The sequence below is a fragment of the Notothenia rossii genome, assembly GCF_949606895.1.
Source record: "Notothenia rossii genome assembly, chromosome: 8".
In the NCBI taxonomy this organism is placed as follows: domain Eukaryota; kingdom Metazoa; phylum Chordata; class Actinopteri; order Perciformes; family Nototheniidae; genus Notothenia; species Notothenia rossii.
Window position 1 is genome coordinate 77,273,589 of NC_136906.1, and position 19,647 is coordinate 77,293,235.

Genomic DNA, 19,647 nt, shown 5'->3' on the forward strand with positions numbered 1-19,647 from the left:
TAATGATCCAAACATTTCATTTGATCACACATCCCATCAGTAAAGTCTGTTCAATGATTTCATGATCAGTTTCACTTTCTCCACACCATACATGTGTTTCATCTCAGCTATTTCAAACAGAATCAGACATGATTTCCTTATTGATTATTATCATGATAAGTTATGTTCTATAAAACATCAGAGTACACACCTTCTATTTGGATAACAACAACAACAACAACAACAACAACAACAACAATTAGTCTGCAAAACAATAACAATGTATTTCCCAAGCAAAGACTCTAAGCTATTTACAGGAGAATAATAAATGATGTCCTTATTGATTATGATCATGACAGTAAGTAATATCATTTTAAATGAAATAAGTGAAATAACCATCTGGGAACTCATGTGTTATTTAATTTGGGCAACAATAACATTTAATCTGTCAAAAATAATACATGTGATTATAAATGTCTCTATTGTTTTAGAACCAGAATAAAATCTGTACAATTAAAGAAGCTCTGCTGCTTTCTCTCTGAAGACTCGTGCACTACAAGAGAAACAACAACAAGAATCAAAAGAAATATCCAACACATATTTAGAGCAAAGTTTACAAATCAGTTCAGGTGAACAAGGATCCTCCTGAGCAGCCTCCATGGCTACACAGACACAGGAAGGAGCCGGAAGAAAGTCCAACATCTACAGAACAACTCGTGAGAAGATGTTGAAGCCCCGCCCATCATGTTTGATTGACAGCTGATCTCTGCAGTGAAGACATGAACACTCAGCTCTGATGGACTCACGGTGAGTTTAAGAAGTAGAAGAGTTCCTCCAATGACTTCAGGCTATTTGAGTTTACAAAACTCAGCAGTGTTTCCATAATTCTGATAAAGAAAAACTCCAGCATGTAGCGGCTGAGTGAATGTGGTCTGGACTCTGTGGAGGAGAGTCATGGTTTCAGAGACGCTGTAGAAGGACAGAACACCTGCTCTGTGATCCAGGTACACTCCTACTCTGGAGGACAGAGGACCTGAGACGGGAGTGTTGATACGGTTGTAACGAAATGAATAACTGTTTTGGTCACACTCTAAGGACCAAGATTTGTCATTGAATCCAAATACACTTCCCCCCCCTGCTGCTCTGCTGATATTCTTGTATGCGACTGCTACAAAAACTCCTCTCCCTCTCCAATCCACCTCCAGTAACAACGTCCAGTCAGACTCTCTCTACTCAGGACCTGAGGCCATACAGTGAATCTGTCTGGGTGACTAGAATAAGACTGTTGTTGTTTCATGACTGTTGCTTTTCTGCTCCCCTCAGATAATAACAGCCGTGTCTCTGCTGTGTTTGGATCCAGAGTGATCTCCTGTGAATATGTTAAGAACCCAGCTCTGGTGGTGGGCTCTGCTGCTGACAGTAAAACATCCACTTCAGTCGGTGAGACGTTTGTCCAGTCCTCTCTCAGGACGTCCTGTAGTTTGTCTCTGACTGCTGACAGGGCGCCGTCACGTCCTCAAAGTATCTCAGAGGACGGATGTTGATGCTGGAGGAGTGTGTAGCTTCACTGAGGGCTGGCAGTGAGGAGGGGTAGCTGAGCAGAAACTGGTTGTGGTCCTCTGTGAGAGACAGCAGCTTCAGCTCAGCGTCTCTCCTCTTCAGCTCAGAGATCTCCTGCTCCAGCTTCTCCTGGAGCTCTCTGACTCCACTCACTTCTCTCTCCTGCTGGGATCTGAGCTGCTGCTTCACATCAGAGCTTCTTTTCTCCATGAGACGGATCAGCTCAGTGAACATCTTCTCACTGTCCTCCACTGCTTTCTCAGCAGAGCCATTGACGGCCTCCACCTCCTGCTGAAGCAGCTTCACCTCCTTCTCTCCGTCCTGGATTCTCTGCTGGATGTTTAGTCGACTCCCCTCCAGCTCTCTCTGCCTCTCAGTCCTCTCTGCTGCAGCAGACACGTGTCGTGGCCTTTGTGTTCGTCCAAAGAGCAGAGAGAACAGATACTCTGCTGATCAGTGCGGCAGAACAGCTTCATCACCTCGTCGTGACGAGAGCAGATGTTCTCCTGGAGCTTCTTGGAGGGCTCCACCAGCTTGTGTTTTTTAAAGACAGGTGATTCATAATGAGGCTGGAGGTGTTGGTCACAGTAAGAGGCCAGACACACGAGGCAGGACTTACAGGCTCTCAGTTTCCTCCCAGTACAGACATCACAGGCCACGTCTCCAGCTCCAGCATAGCAGAGATCAGCAGGAGCAGGTGGGGGTCCAGTCTTCTTCAGCTCCTCCACTAAAGCTGCTAACATGGTGTTCTTCAGCAGGACAGGCCTCGGTGTGAAGCTCTGCCTGCACTGAGGGCAGCTGTGGATCTTCTTCTCATCCTCTCCGTCCCAGAAGCCTTTAATACACTTCATGCAGTAGCTGTGTCCACAGGTAGTGGTCACCGGATCCTTCAGTAGATCCAGACAGATGGAACAAGATAACATTTCCCGGTCCAGCTGAACTCCTTTCTGCGCCATTTCACCTCTCAGTAGCAGCGAGTGTGTGAGTTTCACTTCCTGAGAACTGAAACTATGTGACAGGTTATCTGAACAGCATGTGTGTGGGCGGTGAATGTGGCCTATCAGCTCTTGTGCTTTACCCACATGTTGGTTACACCCCTCCTCCTCAGTGTAGATCTGAAGGGGAGGAACCAGGAAGTACAGAGTGGAGCTGGCTCTGTCTGAGAGCAGAAAGAAGAGGGAGGGCTTATCAAACTCTGATTCATTCCAGGAGGAAGAGCAGCGCTCAGACTCTGACCTACACAGAGCCTCGGTTACAACCTCCTCCTCATTTGAAAAGAGCTTTTAGTTGTAAAATAAGTTGGTAAACTTACAAAATCTGAAGGGGGTTAAATATGTGTTTCCTCCAGTGTAAATGTATAGCCTCAATGTCCTGAAATAGCTGATTGATTTAATAGTTGAATGTACAGTCAGTCGTTTTTTACTGTAAGTACTAGTAGTTGTGTGTGTGTGTGTGTGTGTGTGTGTGTGTGTGTGTGTGGGGGGGGGGGTGTATGTGTGTGTGTGTGTGTGGGGGGGGTGTGTGTGTGTGTGTGTGTGGGGGGGGGTATGTGTGTGTGTGTGTGGAGGGGGGCGTTATGTGTGTGTGTGTGTGTGTGTGTGGGGGGGGGGTATGTGTGTGTGTGTGTGTGTGTGTGTGTGTGTGGGGGGGGGGGGTGTATGTGTGTGTGTGTGTGTGGGGGGGGTGTGTGTGTGTGTGTGTGTGGGGGGGGGGGGTATGTGTGTGTGTGTGTGTGTGTGGGGGGGGGGGTATGTGTGTGTGTGTGTGGGGGGTATGTGTGTGTGTGTGTGTGTGTGTGTGTGTGTGTGTGTGTGTGTGTGTGTGTGTGTGTGTGTGTGTGTGCGGGGGGTATGTGTGTGTGTGTGTGTGGAGGGGGGCGTTATGTGTGTGTGTGTGTGTGTGTGGGGGGGGTATGTGTGTGTGTGTGTGTGTGTGGGGGGGGTATGTGTGTGTGTGTGGGGGGGGTATGTGTGTGTGTGTGTGTGTGGGGGGGGGGGGGGTATGTGTGTGTGTGTGTGGGGGGTATGTGTGTGTGTGTGTGTGTGTGTGTGTGTGTGTGTGTGTGTGTGTGTGTGCGGGGGGTATGTGTGTGTGTGTGTGGAGGGGGGCGTTATGTGTGTGTGTGTGTGTGTGGGGGGGGGGTATGTGTGTGTGTGTGTGTGTGTGTGGGGGGGGGGGGTATGTGTGTGTGTGTGTGTGTGGGGTATGTGTGTGGGGTATGTGTGTGCGTGTGTGTGTGGGGGGGTATGTGTGTTTGTGTGTGTGTGTGTGTGTGTGTGTGTGTATGTGTGTGTGTGTGTGCCTTATCCTGTGCATTCGCACTAAATATGAACCTGAAAACTACACGTCCTCTTTAATTGACACCAAAATGATGATTTTTGGTTGAAATCTTCTTTTAAATCTTTTCTTTTTACCCTCCAACAGATGTGTCTCAATGGAGAAGAAGAAACCTCAGATTCCTTAGAGTCCATCGAGGAGACGTCCTCCGAGGAGACGTCCCCCGCTGTGTCCCCTTCCCAGGACCCCATCACAGAGACACCCCATCCTATAACGTGATGCAGGAAACCTCACCTCCTTCCTCACTCCCTTCCTCACCTCCTCATCTCCTTCCCTCCTCTCCTATCAGAGGACCCTCAGACCTCCTCCCTGAAGACCCAGCAAACATAGCTCTGTTTATGGACGTTTCTCCGAGCGCTGACCGCCTGAACGTCCTTCCACATGTGGAGGCCTCTGCCTCCCCCTCTCCAGTTTCCTCACCCTTTCTCCACGGCAGCCCCCACCCTAAAGATCCCTCTAACCACCGCCCTCACCGGGATCCTTGTTTGCGTCAAGTTCAAGTTCTACACCCCCGAACCAGAACCAAAACCCAGAGGAGACAGCAAGTGATCCAAAGCAGGGGTCACCAACCTTTTTTAGGGTGAGGGTTACTTTAAAAAAATAAAACAAGTCGGGGGCTACTTTTACTCCTCTTTTTTTGTTTTTTGCAGTGTATATATTTAGCACATTTTAACGTTAATATGCTTACCTTTAACCTTTGTGTGCTGTTTGGGTCTGTGGGACCCGTTTTCAGTGTTTACTAAAAGAACATGTTTGCAATCTAATTATTTTAACCTGCTTTATTTTGGGGGTGGACGGGCCTCAGCTCCTCTAGGGAGGTCCGGGGGCGTGCTCCCCCGGGAAGATGTTTTTTAAAATGTTGAAGTGAAATGCTGGTGCACTCTGGTGTTTCCATAAATTCTGGTGAATTTGTTGATACAGCCTTCAACACTCATATGAAAGGGAGCTGTATACTTTTCAATCATCCAATCATCTTTAGAATATGATCACAACCAATAACAAATCATTTAAACTGGTTTATTCTTATCTTATGTTACCTAGTTAGCATTCTTTCTTTCTATTTATAAATATTTTACTAATCACTCCCTTTTTAAACTGTTTTTTGTTTTTTTTACTGTCCTATAGTCTTACATGTCAGGATGGCCTCTGGAGGCGTGGGTTCGAATCCCACTTCTGATAATATACTTATTTTTCTTCGGTAAACACAATTTCAAATCTGGATTAGTTATAACAAAACAACTGCTTCTCATGTAACACATCCACAAATTGCAGGCTCAATGGGGCACTTAGACACTTATATTGCTGTACTATCGGTAAAATAAACTTAAAACTCATTTCCACATTATGGGTGAATAGAGTGGCGAAGTCCCTCCCTTTCCGGTGGAACCTTATTTTGGAAAAATGAATTATTACAAAAACACTCTATTTGAATTACATACTATAGTTCGATTTAAAAAAAAGTGTCTTTATTTGTGCAACTGTTGGACTTATATGTACATTTGAACCAAAATATTTTTAAAAATTTCATTAATAAAAGAAAGAATAAAAAAAGTACTTTTGTAACTGAAAAGCTATCTGCATCCTTACATTGCTGAAATACAATATTGAGTTTGTAATCGAAACACCTGCAGACAGTTTTTGATAGACTTAGGTAAAGTTGGTTGTACCATTGAACAGCAGGGACGGATAAATGACTATTTGAACAAACATGGATCAACAGCACCCTCTAGTGGTGGTGAACTGGATTTCTTTTTTTTAAGGGGTCATTTCAGGATTTTTTTCTGCTTTTCCACACCCCTAAAAGAAATTCCATTACATCACAAGTTAAGTTAATAAAGTATATAAGAACAAAATAAAATGTACCAAGGTTCAAAGTAGCTTTTTTTTATTTAGATCAACACAAAAGCCGTAATGTAAAACACTGCAGTTTTTACTGCCCTACTTCATCTTTCGTGGACATAAAACACTTAACAGTTTAACGTAGAAACACAAATGAACACATCTAAACGCTCAATAACATTATTAATGTATAAACCCTGTATGAGGATAACTCCTAATTTAAATAAAACAGTTTAACAACTCAGATTGCTTCCGCTTTAAAGTAACATAGCGCAGCCGACATAATCTAACTGAGGTATTCGTTAACAAAAGAATGTATAAAATATGAATACAAATAAAAACAAGTTAACATAATGCAAAGTGCTGGGATTCAATATTTAGCTAAAATATCTAACAATCAGCATCTCACTTTGATAAATCAGAGTGATTGGGAATCGCTGTTGAGTTGCTGCCAGCACGACAGAAAACCTGGAACAGAAGATAACAAAGTGACCGAACTGTACATTACTGTAAAGCTACTAACATGATAAGCAAGAGGCAGTGATATACCATGTTTTATGACATACTATATTATATTTTAAGACAAAGTAAACTATGACGTAGTTTACATGACACTTTGTATGACTTTGTAATGGCATGCTGTAGTCTGATTTTTTTATGACGCCTTAAAGAGCAACTTGCAGGTTAGAACCCCTAGCGAATAAATGTGTACGAAAATGATATACACTAGATTTTCTAAAACATATACAGAAATATACACTACAGTGACATCTGGCGTGGTTTTTGTAAGACATTTTTACTTCCGCATAAAAAAAGACCACCCGCGTGTGACGTCACATGGGGGAGAGCGGCCTGTCTAACGTATTAATAAACATGGATCACAATGCTAGTTTTGACACAGAAGAGGTTGAAAATGTATATTCGAATGCATATGACTGCCCACAACCTACTAATTATGAGCCTGCTAGGCGTCCAAGAGACCAGGAGCAGCCAAGGATTAGAAGAAATAACGGCCATCGGAGAGAAATGGAGCTGTGGTGTGAGGAGAACCAGTAGAGAACTGGGCAGCTGTCTTGGTGAGTGACCGGCGTTAGCTACAGAATGTTAGCTAACGTCAGTCACAACATTGTGAAGTTAGCTATCATATATCAGGCTATAACTAAAGTAGCATTGATAATATAGTAACGTTACTGGCAGGACTGTTGATACTGATCCATAACAGAAACTAATGCGCAAGTATCAGCCGTATCTCACGTTACCTAATGCAACGCCACACTACGGTGCTGTTTGCCGGAGATAAAAGTTTTGTTTGATAGGCCTCAGCTGTGGAGAGTATGTGCTGCAGGGAGGTGGATGCACCTCACACAACGCACCCAGGAACGAAAGCTAGCTCTGGTCCTTTTCCTGTTAGTGTCAGGGCATCGAGTCCACAGTTTCCCTGACAGGCTGGAGTTTGTGCAACTTGCACAAACTCCAGCTCACCATGATTACAAATGGTGAAATGCAATGTAAAATTACCGAAAAAATACCAGCTCACTAAATCACAACTGCTCAAATCAACTACCAACTACTACCGTGGATTGGGCAGAGAACGAGTGAGAGAAAGTTGCTCCCCCATGCGACGTTAATATGACGCGTTTGACGTTAGCAGAGCTCAAAACGGCTCCTTTCCCTGTGAATTCCTGCCCTTATGTCTCGTAAAATATATTAAATCCTGCATTAGTATTTACTTACATCTCTATAATGTAGAAACGAGACCCAGTGGCAACTCCGGCTCTGATTCATCAGTAGAGTCAACCAAGAGATCTGACTGATCGTCGGAGCCTTCATCTTCCAGACCGAACTCTTCATCACTCTCGGGGCAACGAGAAATCTGTTCCTGGAGCCTGAATCTATCAGGAAAATATTTTTTATAAATAGAGTATTCATTGATTTCCAAAGCAAAATATGTGGTTAGCTGAAGACAGCTTATTAAAATGTCCTTACTGAATTAAAGTCATTATGATTTATTTATTTTTTAAACAATGACCCAAAAGTAATGGCTAATGAAAGAAAGTGGTATTTATTTTATACTGCCTCAGTTAAATTGGAATGGTGTGTTTACAGTGTATACAGAATATAAATTATTGTTAGATGGTGAAAATTGGACTGACTAGTGGCTTCAATGAAAGTGTAATAAAAACAAATAATAAAAGCTTACGTCTTTCTCCGTATGTGGTCGGTATATTCGGCATATCCAGCATCCACCAGCTCCTTGGCCACATTGACGCCATCTGCCAGAATGTCCACCTTCCAGTGTGTGTTCGACACAAACTCTCTGAAGAACATCTGGAGGCTCTTCTGGTCAAAACACTGCTGGAAGAAGACCGCAGCTTCATCGCTCCACTGGCCACTATCCTCACCTACTGGCTTCACCCCTTGCAGGATACAGGGGAACGTTACTTTTGGGGAGTTTGTTAGCCCCTCAGGAAGCCTCTTCAGCTGGGAGCATTCTTCGTACGGGATGCATTCGTAATGGCCGTAATCGACAAGGTTCAGGACCGCTGTGGTGTCAATGTTTACGATTTCAGCTCTGCACCACTTGTCCTTGGTGTCTGATTTAAACAGGCAGCAGGTCCCATGGACGATATGGGCTTCAGGAAGAGAAGACATCGGCTCAGGGAGGTCCTCCAACATTATGGAAACTTGGTTTGTGACGAGAAGCAGGTCGTCCGGAACAACGCAAAACTCCATGGGAGTCGTCACTTGAGAAGCAAAGCCTGAATACTCTTTATATAAATCAATAGAAGCAAAGACAAGCTGCCGAGGCGGGTTTGTGTCCAAGTTGGATTCTCCTTCTTCTTTAATGTCAGCTGGTGAAGAGACCGTCTCTTTATTCTGCTGCAGTGAATGACTATAGAGGAACAGTCCATTCATGACTATTTCAACCTTCCACAGTTGATTAGCTTCTGATCGAGACACAAAGACAAGTTTGACTTCTTTGCCAATCATTGGTATGAGAGTTTCACACCAAAATTCATGAGCATCTTCTGCCTCACTGAACCCAAGGCAGTTCATCTTGCACAATAATGCAAAGTTTTGGATTTGTGTCAGCATACTACACTGTTGTCGGATTGAGCAACTTTGAACTTCTTGTGTTATTCCATGATCCACGAGGAGGACCTGGCATTTTCCCTCGTCTACAACTTGAACAACAGCCCTGTGCCACTTTTTGCCATGGTCTACCTGGACCAAGCACTTGAGGCCTTGTTTGACATCCTCTTCAGCCAAGATCTTGCACATGGATGGGTTTTCAGCAATAACATTTTCCATTAGAGCAAGCAGTTCCCTGGTGTCATTTAGTTGGATGTAAAAATTGCCATTGCTCAGGACTGACACAACTCTACCACTCTTTGCGTCTCTAACTTGAAGAGGTGGAGGCATGATTGTATCCGCTTTGACAGTCGGTTCCAGTGTTTGGTTTTCACCATCAAGAGGAGCTCTTTCAGATTGAGTTGTTTGATTCTCACTCACTTCTTGTCTCATGAAGTTCTGCTCAGAGGATCTCGCTTTCTCTTCTTTTTTAGATGAATCTGCATGAAACGCCTCTTCCTTTTTGGTTTCAGAGGTACTTTCAACATCTGCTTCAAGTGCCGTTGGAAGACCAGCAGCTTCATCAATAATTTCAAACTTGACTACCCAATGGGACTCTTGATGGGAGACAAATTCAACCATGAGAGGCTTTTCCATTACAGCATCAGTGAAAGAAGCATCATTTTGGTACATGCTTGTGTCCATCAAGGAGCATGATATGCTGAATCTTGGCTGAGAGAGATACTCCTTTGGTACGGAGTAGGTCTTCTCCTTCTCGATGACTGCAGAGTTTCCATAGTCCACAAACTCAACTTTGATACAGGAATTTCCGTCACAGTCCGTCACAGCAGAGCGATACAGAGCGCCGTCTTCCTCAAACTCAGCCAGAACGATGTCATTGACTCTCAAAGAGGTGGTAGTCTTCAAGGTTTCTCTGAAACTACTCAAGTTGAGATCTTCACCCATTTTCAAGATGGAAGGTTCATCGTCCGACAGTTGAAGGTAAAAACTGCTGACTGAGTCGATGTGGGAGACAAAACACGTCACCCTGAAACCTGCGCTCACACTTCTGTTTTGTAAACACGAGCATTTAGGGATCTCCGATTTTTCTGTAATTTGTGGTTGATTTGAGTTTGTGTTTGTATAGGTGCACTCTCCTTGTTTTTCAACCCTTGCGTTTGTGTTCCGAGTTTGTCCATGAACTGTTTTTACCAGGTTCTCTTTATTTTCGCGGGGAACCATTCTAGCTTCAGTACTTCTGTAAGCATCCAACTTGCAGGAAGAATCTGAAGACGCTTTCTTGCACTTTATTGAATCCTTGGTGTTGGGTCTTTGATGAGTTTTGTGGTTTTTCTTTCTGCTGCTCACGTCAAAAGTCACAACAGCCTTTGGCGTCTGTGAATGACTAAGAATCAGCTCTCTAACCTTCTCATTGATGTTAACATCTCCATCAAAAAGTTCAACAACCAAAGAGCCATCTTTGTACTTTCCATTTACGACGGCTCTTACTTGCTTGTTGAGGATTGCACCCTCAAGCCAATCTTTGACATCTGCATAGAGCGGTTCCTTGGACACAGAAGCAAGGTGGCATTTGAAAGCCTGCATGGGTGTGCACAACACATCCATAGAGTCTCTGGGGATACACATGACATTGGTTTTCTCAGATATGGTTGCATTTCCATAATCTACAAAAAACACATTGAGATGCAGAGGTGACTGAACAGGTTGTATCAAGCCCCTGTACCATTTGCCATCCAAGTATTTTGCCAGGCACAGCTTTGTCACTGCTGTCGTACTGGGTTGCATCATTTTCTCACTCTCTGTTGAAATGTTATTTTTAAGTTCATCGATGATATCAGTGTTTCTGTCAAGTTGGCAGTAGACTTCCCACTGACTGCCTACATGAGTGACGTGGACTTGTTCTTCATTTCCAGGACTTATATCATATGAAGAGTAGACGAAAGACTCCGGAAACACTATGGACTGTTGCTTTGTTGACAATACTGCTTCTTTTGGCAGGCCCAGATCCCCCAGATTAGTTAAGGTCTTATGAGTTTGGATGTTGTAGAGTTGAACAACACTGCACAGTCCTTTGTTCTTCACATTGAACTGGGAGACAACTTGACATCTTAGACCGATGGGGGTGTCAAGGACAAAATCCTTCATCAACTTGCACTCCGGACCGCAATTCCCAATTTTATCGGGGCCAGTAGGTTTGATCGGGGTGCTAAGGCTGCATCTGAAAGCTTGTCCTTCCAAATGAACGAATTCTGGCTTTATTGCCTGAAGACTGTGCTCCTTGATGCGGATGGTCAAGCCGTAGTCAACCAACATCACTGTGGCATGGCCATTATGTTTCTGTAAGATGAAGGCTCTGTACCATCTTCCGTCGAGAGGTGACTTGGCAATACAACAAGAATCCCCTGATTGGAGGGGAACTGTGTGGGTTGAGTAATATTGATTCACTTTATCCATCAGTTCCTCCAAAGCTGGAACCTTATCTTGCCGCTGGCACCAGAAATCTGATGGAGACTTGATGCAAGTGCAACACACAGCAAAGATATACCCAGGCTTAATGCTTATGGCTTTGAATAAAGCAGGGGCTTGCACCTTCTCAGTTTGATTTGTGTAGGTCTTCTCTTCCTCTGCGCAGTCCCTCAATTGCTCTGAATTCCCAGTGATGTCTGGAGTCACACGATGCTTGGGGCCCCTTGTTTTTTCCGTGAAAGTTGTTTTGTTTTTCACCCCAGGCTCTAGGTCAATGTTGTTCCAGTATTGAGCTTGTTTGGAAGAGATCAGGAGCTCAGTGATACTTTGATTGTTGTCATCTCCCACGACAGAGAGATCAACCACACATTTGTTTTTTCCCTTTTGGACAATGTGGACTAGCAGGGCCTTGTTTGACACAGCTCGTCTAAAAAAGTCTGTTTTGACGGTAGTCCAGAATTCATCCATAGGAAAAACATTTACAAGAGTACAACAGAAGGCAAACGCAGCTTTTTTGGCCAATGTCTCAGGTATCTTCTTGATCATCATGCGGGGCACTTTCTCAATGTTTCCAAAATCGATAAAAAGTACTTCAGATCCATGCTCAAGGGACTCCGCCACTACACACCTGTAGAAATGCATGTCTTCTTCATAAACTGCACAGCACAGTGTCCCAGGCTCAGGATTCAACAGCACGTCTTCATTCAGCTTCACTTGACTGTAGTTATCTGCCATTTTTCTCATCATTTCTTCAAACTCATCATTGAGTTTTTGTGATCTGATCCAGAAGATGTTTGGATTCTGGACATGCTCGACATAGCCCACAAAGACAGAGTCTACATCCAACTCTTCTTCTTTGAGTGTTTTAGCCATTGCTTCGCCCATGATTGTTTCACAGTTTAAATAGCCACACTGCGGTGGCTTTTCTTCCATCTCAAAAACTGAGGGAACTTTCATTTTAGGAAGCTCTTGAGTTGGCTTAGGTTCAGCCACTTGATTTTCCTCAGCACCAATTACTGTGATAGAGTACAGGTGCTGTTCTTCCTCAAAACGTTTGATCTCCACATCTAACACTTTGCCAAGCAAGCCTGCCTTTAGAAAACTCAACTGCTGAGTTTTCACCGCTTCAACCTCATCACCCAGGGAGAAGAGCGAGCATGGGAATGACATGATGGGTGTTGAAAATAATTCAGGTGGCAACCTGTAGACGTTTTCAACTTTGACAGATTCAAAGAATCCGTAGTCAATGTACAAAACTCGAACTTGAGAGTTGACTGGAAGAAACTGCACAAGGCCTCTGTACCATTTCTCATCTTTGCCTTTTACTGAACACAACAAACCAAGGTTTCCTGGAGTCTTCTGATTGTGTTCTATGGTTTGGTACTCATTAACTTCAGCCAGCTTCTTTGACATTTCCCAAAGATCTGTGTCCACACTGGTCATCTGACAGTAAAACAGCTCAGGGTTAACAGCAGCAGTTACACGCACTTTAGCACGGGTCCCACAACTCAATCTAGGCCCACAGAGAGACAGAATCTCTTCGTATCCCTGCAAACCAGACCGTTTGAAGCAGAATTCTTGTGCCCTTGGCTTTTCAATGAGTAAGTCAGGAACTTGCTCTGTGCTTTGCTTGAGTGGCACCTCTGTGAGCATACCAACCAAGAGAAAGAAGGTATCTGTGTCCACATGTCTTCCGAACCCATGTCTTACAAGATCATTGTTAATTTCCGGGGCTTCCAATAGGAGCACTTTGTTTGGCAAAAAGGCTTTAATGTAACCTGTGACATTTCTTCCAATTAGGTTTGTGAAGTATGCATCCACTACAGAATGAGAACATCCCTGCGGTAATAGTACATTTGCAAGAAAGCCGCAAACTATCTTGGGAGGCAGGCTGAAAAGGTCGTTTGAGCAGGAATATATGAGGGCTTTGTCAACACTCAAGACATTACCATGATCTATGAGGAAAACATCAAATAAGTCTTCTTTTCGGTTCTGAACTCTTCCTCTGTAGCAGCGGCCTGAAGTCAAATCTTCCACGAGGCAAAACTCTCCGATAGCCACTGAAGCTTGAGTCTTTGGTGTGTTCTGTATTTCCCCTTGCAAGATGTTGTAGTCAAGATCACATATGGAAAGGTAATGTCCCTGGAAGTGTATCAGGGTTGCTTCAGGGTTCCAGTCCAAGTGAGTTAACTTGAGGTCCGCAGACCAAAGGGCACATAGTGGTGATTGACCAGACCTGAAAATAAAGGTGACTTTTATTATTTACCTACAAAAATTATGTTAATCATTTTGTGAGTTTATCAATTCTGCCGATTGTACGATGCGTATCAAAGCCTGGTGTGTGTGTCGCAAAATAACTCCCATAGTTCCCACTTTATAACTAACATTCAACTAACTACGGTGATTATTGAAGCATTTCAATTGCTTTCTCTTTTGTTGTTGCTACAGTAGATTTACAAGTGATGAAAAACAAGTATTTAAGGCGAGACACGGCAGGCAAAAACATCATTTTTCAAGCACTGGTCAATTTTGAGATTTTGTGCTATTTTGATTCTATAACATGTTTTCTTTCATGCTTTTGGAAGGAAAACGTACAAAATACACATTTAAGTGTTTATTTTACTAAAGTTTGTCTATTTGCGTCAAATTCACCAAAAGTTAGCATTCTAACGTAACATAAAGTACCGTGACCGCTGTTTGCACCATGTCATCAGAGATATCGTTGGAAAGCTCCGTCTCTCCTGCACAATCTCATCGGATCCAAATATGGTTGTTTCCTTTGCATCAGCAACCAATCGTGAAAGTACAAAGGGGTCTTAAACCAAGAAACGAAATCTCATTGGCTGGTGTCAATTTCTGACAACGTGATTCGTTCAGATGCGTCACGTGGTGTGCTAAAACACTTCCTGGTTAGCTTTCCGCTAGAAATGTAAATCTCAAAATGGCAAAAGAACAGCGAAAAAAACTTTTACAGAGAAGACGACAACAATTGTCACTTGCACGAAGCAAGGTTATACAAAAAAGAAATGACCCCGAACATGAAATACCTTCACGGAGTGCGTCGAAGAAAACTTATAATACAAAAAACAATTGCCTTACTGTAAGTAATTAACTGGAGAAATTTCTAGCCGATACCTTTAAGTTAAAAAAAATTACCCTATTCACCTGGGGTGTCTCGCCTTAACAGATTAAAAGAGGGAAATTGCACATCTTAAATATGGTTGTATTGTTAAATTAGGTGCTCGACTAAATGATATGCCACCGACTCCTCAAATTAAAACCTGGAAAGTAAATGACTAAAAAGAATCGTAACCTTAACTAATAGCTTTGATATCCAATTTAAACATAATATGACACTATACAACGACAATAATGTTGAATCTAATTTAATCTATACTTCATACGGACTTGTCAGCATCACTTTTTTTTTGCTGCATCGATTTGCTTACTTTTGTTGTTCGGAGACTGACGACATGGCTGCAGCATCAGTAACATCCAAAACAAAACCTGAAAGAAAAAAAGTGAAGATAAGTAAATGTCTCATTAAGTATCATTAAGAAACACACACACAATAAACCAGCGCTGACGTTAACCTTCATATAGTAAGAATGTGTAACTTAACACCCAACTTTGACATATAACCTCATTCATAAAAAGAAATCACTAAATCCTTGTCAATAATTATCTTTAAAAATATATATAATGGTGGCAGTTTAACATTATTTAAGATAAGTTGTTGTAAAAGGCCACAATAAAAAAGAATATCCTCTCAGTAATTACATTTCAGCGAGTGTAAATACAAAACACAATACAAGTTGTTAAGACATATTACTATTATTAAGTCCCATTGTATTCATGCTAGCAAAAAACCAACAATCACAAACTTTTTTTTTTTTTAATTGTCATGGGAATGTGTGATTTTAGCAATCTTGTTCATGTCTCTAAATAGGTTTTATTGATATTACTTGGAAATTCATATTGTAAACATCTTGGCATGCCAGCTTTCTTTGAATACCATGAGACAAATTAGCAGGTTTTATTGATCGATCATCAAGCGGATGTATAACTTGAGAACCTTGCTAATGTAGCTCCTATTTTAAATTGTATTGCTATTAAGGAGACATGCATATTGCCTTCAGCTTGGTGTGCTAGCTTCATTTACATTACATGTGTAAAGTAACTAAGTACATTTACTCAAGTAATGTACTTAATTAGTTTTGAGAGACTGGTACTCCTGAGTATTTCAATATTTTGCTACTTTGTACTTCTATCCCACTACAATTCAGACGTAAAAGGTGTACTTTTATTCCACTACATGTAGGGATGGGTAGCGAGCCCCGGTATTAAACGGGCCCCGGAGCTGAATTATTAAAGACAGTGGTACCGTTAAGCTCCGACGTTAGCGGTCTTTTTATCGGTACTGGAGACATGTAAAATATATGTCAAATGTATTATTGCTACACAAACATATGCAAAATGCTTCTATGATTATTTTTAGTATTTTCGATCTCTCTCCCGTCTGTGTGCGAGGGGGCGGGGCAGTTTACACACACGCAGCTGCTACATGCAGCAACACACACGGAGGAGATGGCGGAGAGAATGCGCTCCGAGGTGTGGTTAAACTTACCCGTCTCGATGCTCGTTGCCTAAAGTGCAATAAGAGTTTAGCATGTAAGGGCAGCCGGTAACACAAGCAATTTGCCCAAACATCTTGCAAAAGTGCACCACATTCAGACGGAGGAATGCACCGGGTTCGACTGTCTTTCTAGTAGCTCTGTATCCCCATCCATGAGTAACGTTTCCTCGTCAGGTGTTATGTATGTTAGCAGCAACACACGGAGTTAACTCAATTATACAAACCTGGGTTAATGATTAGAGGTAACCGAGTTATTTATTTTGTTAAAAGTTTCAGCTATTCTGTTTACAGTTCTGTCATCAGATTATTTAATAAGATTTGTTAAAACGTTGTATATGTAAATAAAAAGCAATGTTAATTTTGTTCACAATTTGTTTAGTTAGTTTACCTTTTTTTTTTCTCCAAAAGAACCGATGAGAGTACCGTTAAAAGACCGGACCGATAAGCGGTATCGATAAAAGTAGTAGTAGTTTTGAATTTTGACTTGGGCCGTCCCTTATAGATACTGTCTTTTTACGTTATTGAGCCGGATCATTTGGCTCGGCTCTCTTAAAGCACCGGCTGTTTCAGCTCCCAAACGGCTCTTCATGTTACCACAGTTTACCACGGAGCCTCAGTATCGCCAGTGCGAGGCTCCGGCGCTCGCAGCTCACGCGCGTGCTCCACTAAAACCCCCCGCTCATCGCGTCCAAATCGCGCACGTTCCGTGTTGTCCTGTTGATGCCGGGGAAACGATCTTCAATACTCCGAAAAGAATCCCACCAGACTCCTTTGCCCCTCCAACTGAGGGATGTCCTTGTCCTGTTTCCTTTTCGTCATTTCAAGCGATACAAACTCTCGATCTTCTCTCGAATTATTAATATTTTTGGACGCGCTCGGCTCTTGTTCAGGGTGTCCCGAGCTGAATAAGGCCGTCAAATGACGGCAAGACGCCCCCCTGGCGGAAATGCTGAACAAAGTCATTCAAACTAGCTGCACCTTTACCAGCTTTGAGAACACTTTAATGATCAATCATTATAAAACATATTATATATATATATATGTTAATCTGCACAATGATTACTTTTGGTACTTTAACTATATTTTGATGCTAATACTTTTGTACTTTTACTTGAGTAACATTTTGAATGCAGGACTTTTACTGTAACAGAGTATTCCTAAACTCTTACTTCTACTTTTACTTAAATGCAAGATCTGAGTACTTCTCCACAAATACCATGAACACTAATGAGAATGGTTTTTTCGATCGTCCATGTGAGGTATAACTTTTACCATCTTGCTAATGTAGCTCGCTATTTTAAATTTGATTTATATTACAGAGCCACAATGATTTTTTATAAATGTTGATATTTTAGTTTGGTAACAGGATACTACAGAATACCCGGACACACCAAACGTGAGTCATTAGCCGTTTTAGTGACCGTGTAAATTGACATTCAGCAGGAGTTAGCGGCTAAAACTTGCGACGAGCTAACAATGCTACCTCAAGCTAACGATAAGGTACAGTGATGTAATGGTTCGGCTACACGTGTTTCGCTTAACATCACGGTCGGTTTTGTATCTCAAATAATCTTCAGTGGTTGTAAACACAGGCTTCTTTCTGATAAAATCCAACCTTATTAACATTCAGGGCCGTGTCTTACCTTTTTTTAGCGCCTCATGTCTGCAACCTGTTGTCTAATTAACTTTTGGACATCCATGGCTGCTGCAACTCACTTCCGGCTTCTCTTCGACAAACGTGCTTATATTTCTTCTTCGTCTCTTTTTTTGTTGGTAGGCAAATCTGTGTTGTTAATATCGAGGTTAAATCTTTAAAATAATATGCATTAAAGTTGTGTATGAGATACGACGTTGTGTATGAGATACGACATTGCGCATGAATAAGAGGTAAATAGACAAGTTTACGCGCCAAACCACGGGTAGCGCCATAACCCTACACAAATGCACTTCATTTCCGCCGGAAGTCTTTTGCACAGCGTCTGTCGGTGTAAACCGGTGTAAACAGTCAGACGGGCACTGGTGTAAACACAGCGATTTCGATGCTAACAGTGATGCTAGCTTGGGAACACGATTCTACTTCTTTGACTGGAGATGGCGTTACTCTCCCCCACCCGAATTCAGTGCAAAACTGGGAGGATAACATGACGACGTGGCCCAGCATAACGTACAGCAAAATTTGCTCCTACTTCGTTCAATCCATGGCAATAGATGGAAAAGCAATGGACAGTCTGAAGGCATATCATAAGGCTGCGCACATTCTACTTTGCCCACATGCTCCCGAAAATTGTTGACGATTTTGTTGAGGGAAGGTTACAGTTCTGCAGTAAATATCTCAGCATTTTAAAACCAAAATAAACTGCCTTATTTAGGTCATGCCCACAGGAGCCAACAGTTGTCTGTTGTTTACATAATGCACAATTTACATGATCTCTTTATGCTGTGCAATATATCATATGTGCCTGTACTGTTTGAGTGAAAATAAAGTTTGATGTAATTTAATTTCATTATTGCACTGTTATTGCATTATTGCATTTCATATGTTCCTTAGAGTGCTACAATTTCTTTTAACACAGTTCGTCATTCATATTAAGCTCATACTGTACATAAATAACACTGAATGAATTAATTGTTTAGAGGAAACTAAAGAAATGGCTTCAACAAGAAAGATCACATGTTTAATCCTAACAGGTATTACAAATTAAAATATAAAAGCAGCCCACACAATTACATCACTATGAAAATATTCATATATAATATTAAAAAATACAATGCATGCAGTATTTGTTGTGTTTATCTGTATTTAATGAACAACATGGCTGGGTGCTGGGTGCTGGTTTGTGGTCGTAGCACTCTCTATCTAACCACTCGTTCAGGTGCTTTCTCGAGTGATTGCAACCAACTACCGCACACGTAGTTCCCGAACCACTTTTCTTCATGTTGTAATTGTTATATCCTCTTTGTCTCTGCGATATCAGTACTTTGTCGGCACAACGGAGCTAGCTAGCAAAACAAACCCAGTCCGCCAAAACGGAAGTGCATTGCATCGAAGGGAGGAGTTCAGGATGTAGAGCGGAAACGGCTCAATAACTTGTGTATAGAGTGAAATAAAATACAAATAAATATACATATACATATCAGCAGGAGAAGATATAGAAAATACACAAAACAGTGAATATATACAGGGTGAATTGCCCTAATGTGGGAAATCTTTTGCAGACTTCAGGAATATATTGCAATATGAAGCCAATACAATAAATCAAAATCCAGTACCATTCTGAAATCCCCAGGATGTGTCCTAATCAAACCAAAAGGGAAAATGCAGATATTACACTCATAAAAGAAATGGTAGACATATCAGTACTCTTGGTGCCAAGTTGCATCTGCATTTCCTAATGTGGGACAGTTCTGTGCAAAATGTGGGACACTGAAAAGTCTATGTTAAAAAGCCTCAGTCACCTTAATTCATGTAATAAAAACATCTCAGGTCAGTAACACTCAAAGCTAAATGTGCAATACCATGTTCCGCTATGTTACTATTTATAATGTTATTGATGTTACAACAGAAGATGTTTTTCTTTAAATTGAAGTTAAATGCATAAATCTGGTGCACTTTGAGGGCAAAATTAAGAGATTTATGGATACAGCTCTCAACACTCATATGAAACAGAACTGTTTATATTTCAATAATCAAAAAACTATTAGAATATGCTCACAAGCAATAACACATAATTGATAAA

The 19,647-nt window shown here is 42.0% G+C and overlaps 1 protein-coding gene and 1 pseudogene across 3 annotated transcripts; both read right to left on the bottom strand.

Moving 5' to 3' along the window:
* LOC307016745 (tripartite motif-containing protein 16-like) lies at positions 1 to 2,808 on the bottom strand (annotated as a pseudogene). Its single transcript has one exon. The product of its transcript is annotated as a tripartite motif-containing protein 16-like (transcript).
* Positions 2,809 to 5,744: 2,936 nt separating this feature from the next.
* On the bottom strand, positions 5,745 to 17,764 carry tdrd15 (tudor domain containing 15). Of its 2 annotated transcripts, none has more exons than XM_079646038.1 (5): positions 17,552 to 17,764; positions 14,724 to 14,774; positions 7,916 to 13,510; positions 7,450 to 7,607; positions 5,745 to 6,183 (listed from the first exon to the last, which is right to left on the bottom strand). In XM_079646038.1, the coding sequence occupies exons 2-4, from the start codon at positions 14,747 to 14,749 to the stop codon at positions 7,454 to 7,456; spliced, it is 5,775 nt and encodes a 1,924-aa protein (XP_079502164.1). In that variant the 5' UTR covers positions 14,750 to 14,774; positions 17,552 to 17,764; the 3' UTR covers positions 5,745 to 6,183; positions 7,450 to 7,453. The 2 variants fall into 2 exon arrangements, with proteins under 2 accessions (XP_079502164.1, XP_079502163.1); XM_079646037.1 differs by having other exon boundaries at positions 14,724 to 14,782; positions 17,556 to 17,763.
* Between the last annotated feature and the right edge of the window lie 1,883 nt (positions 17,765 to 19,647).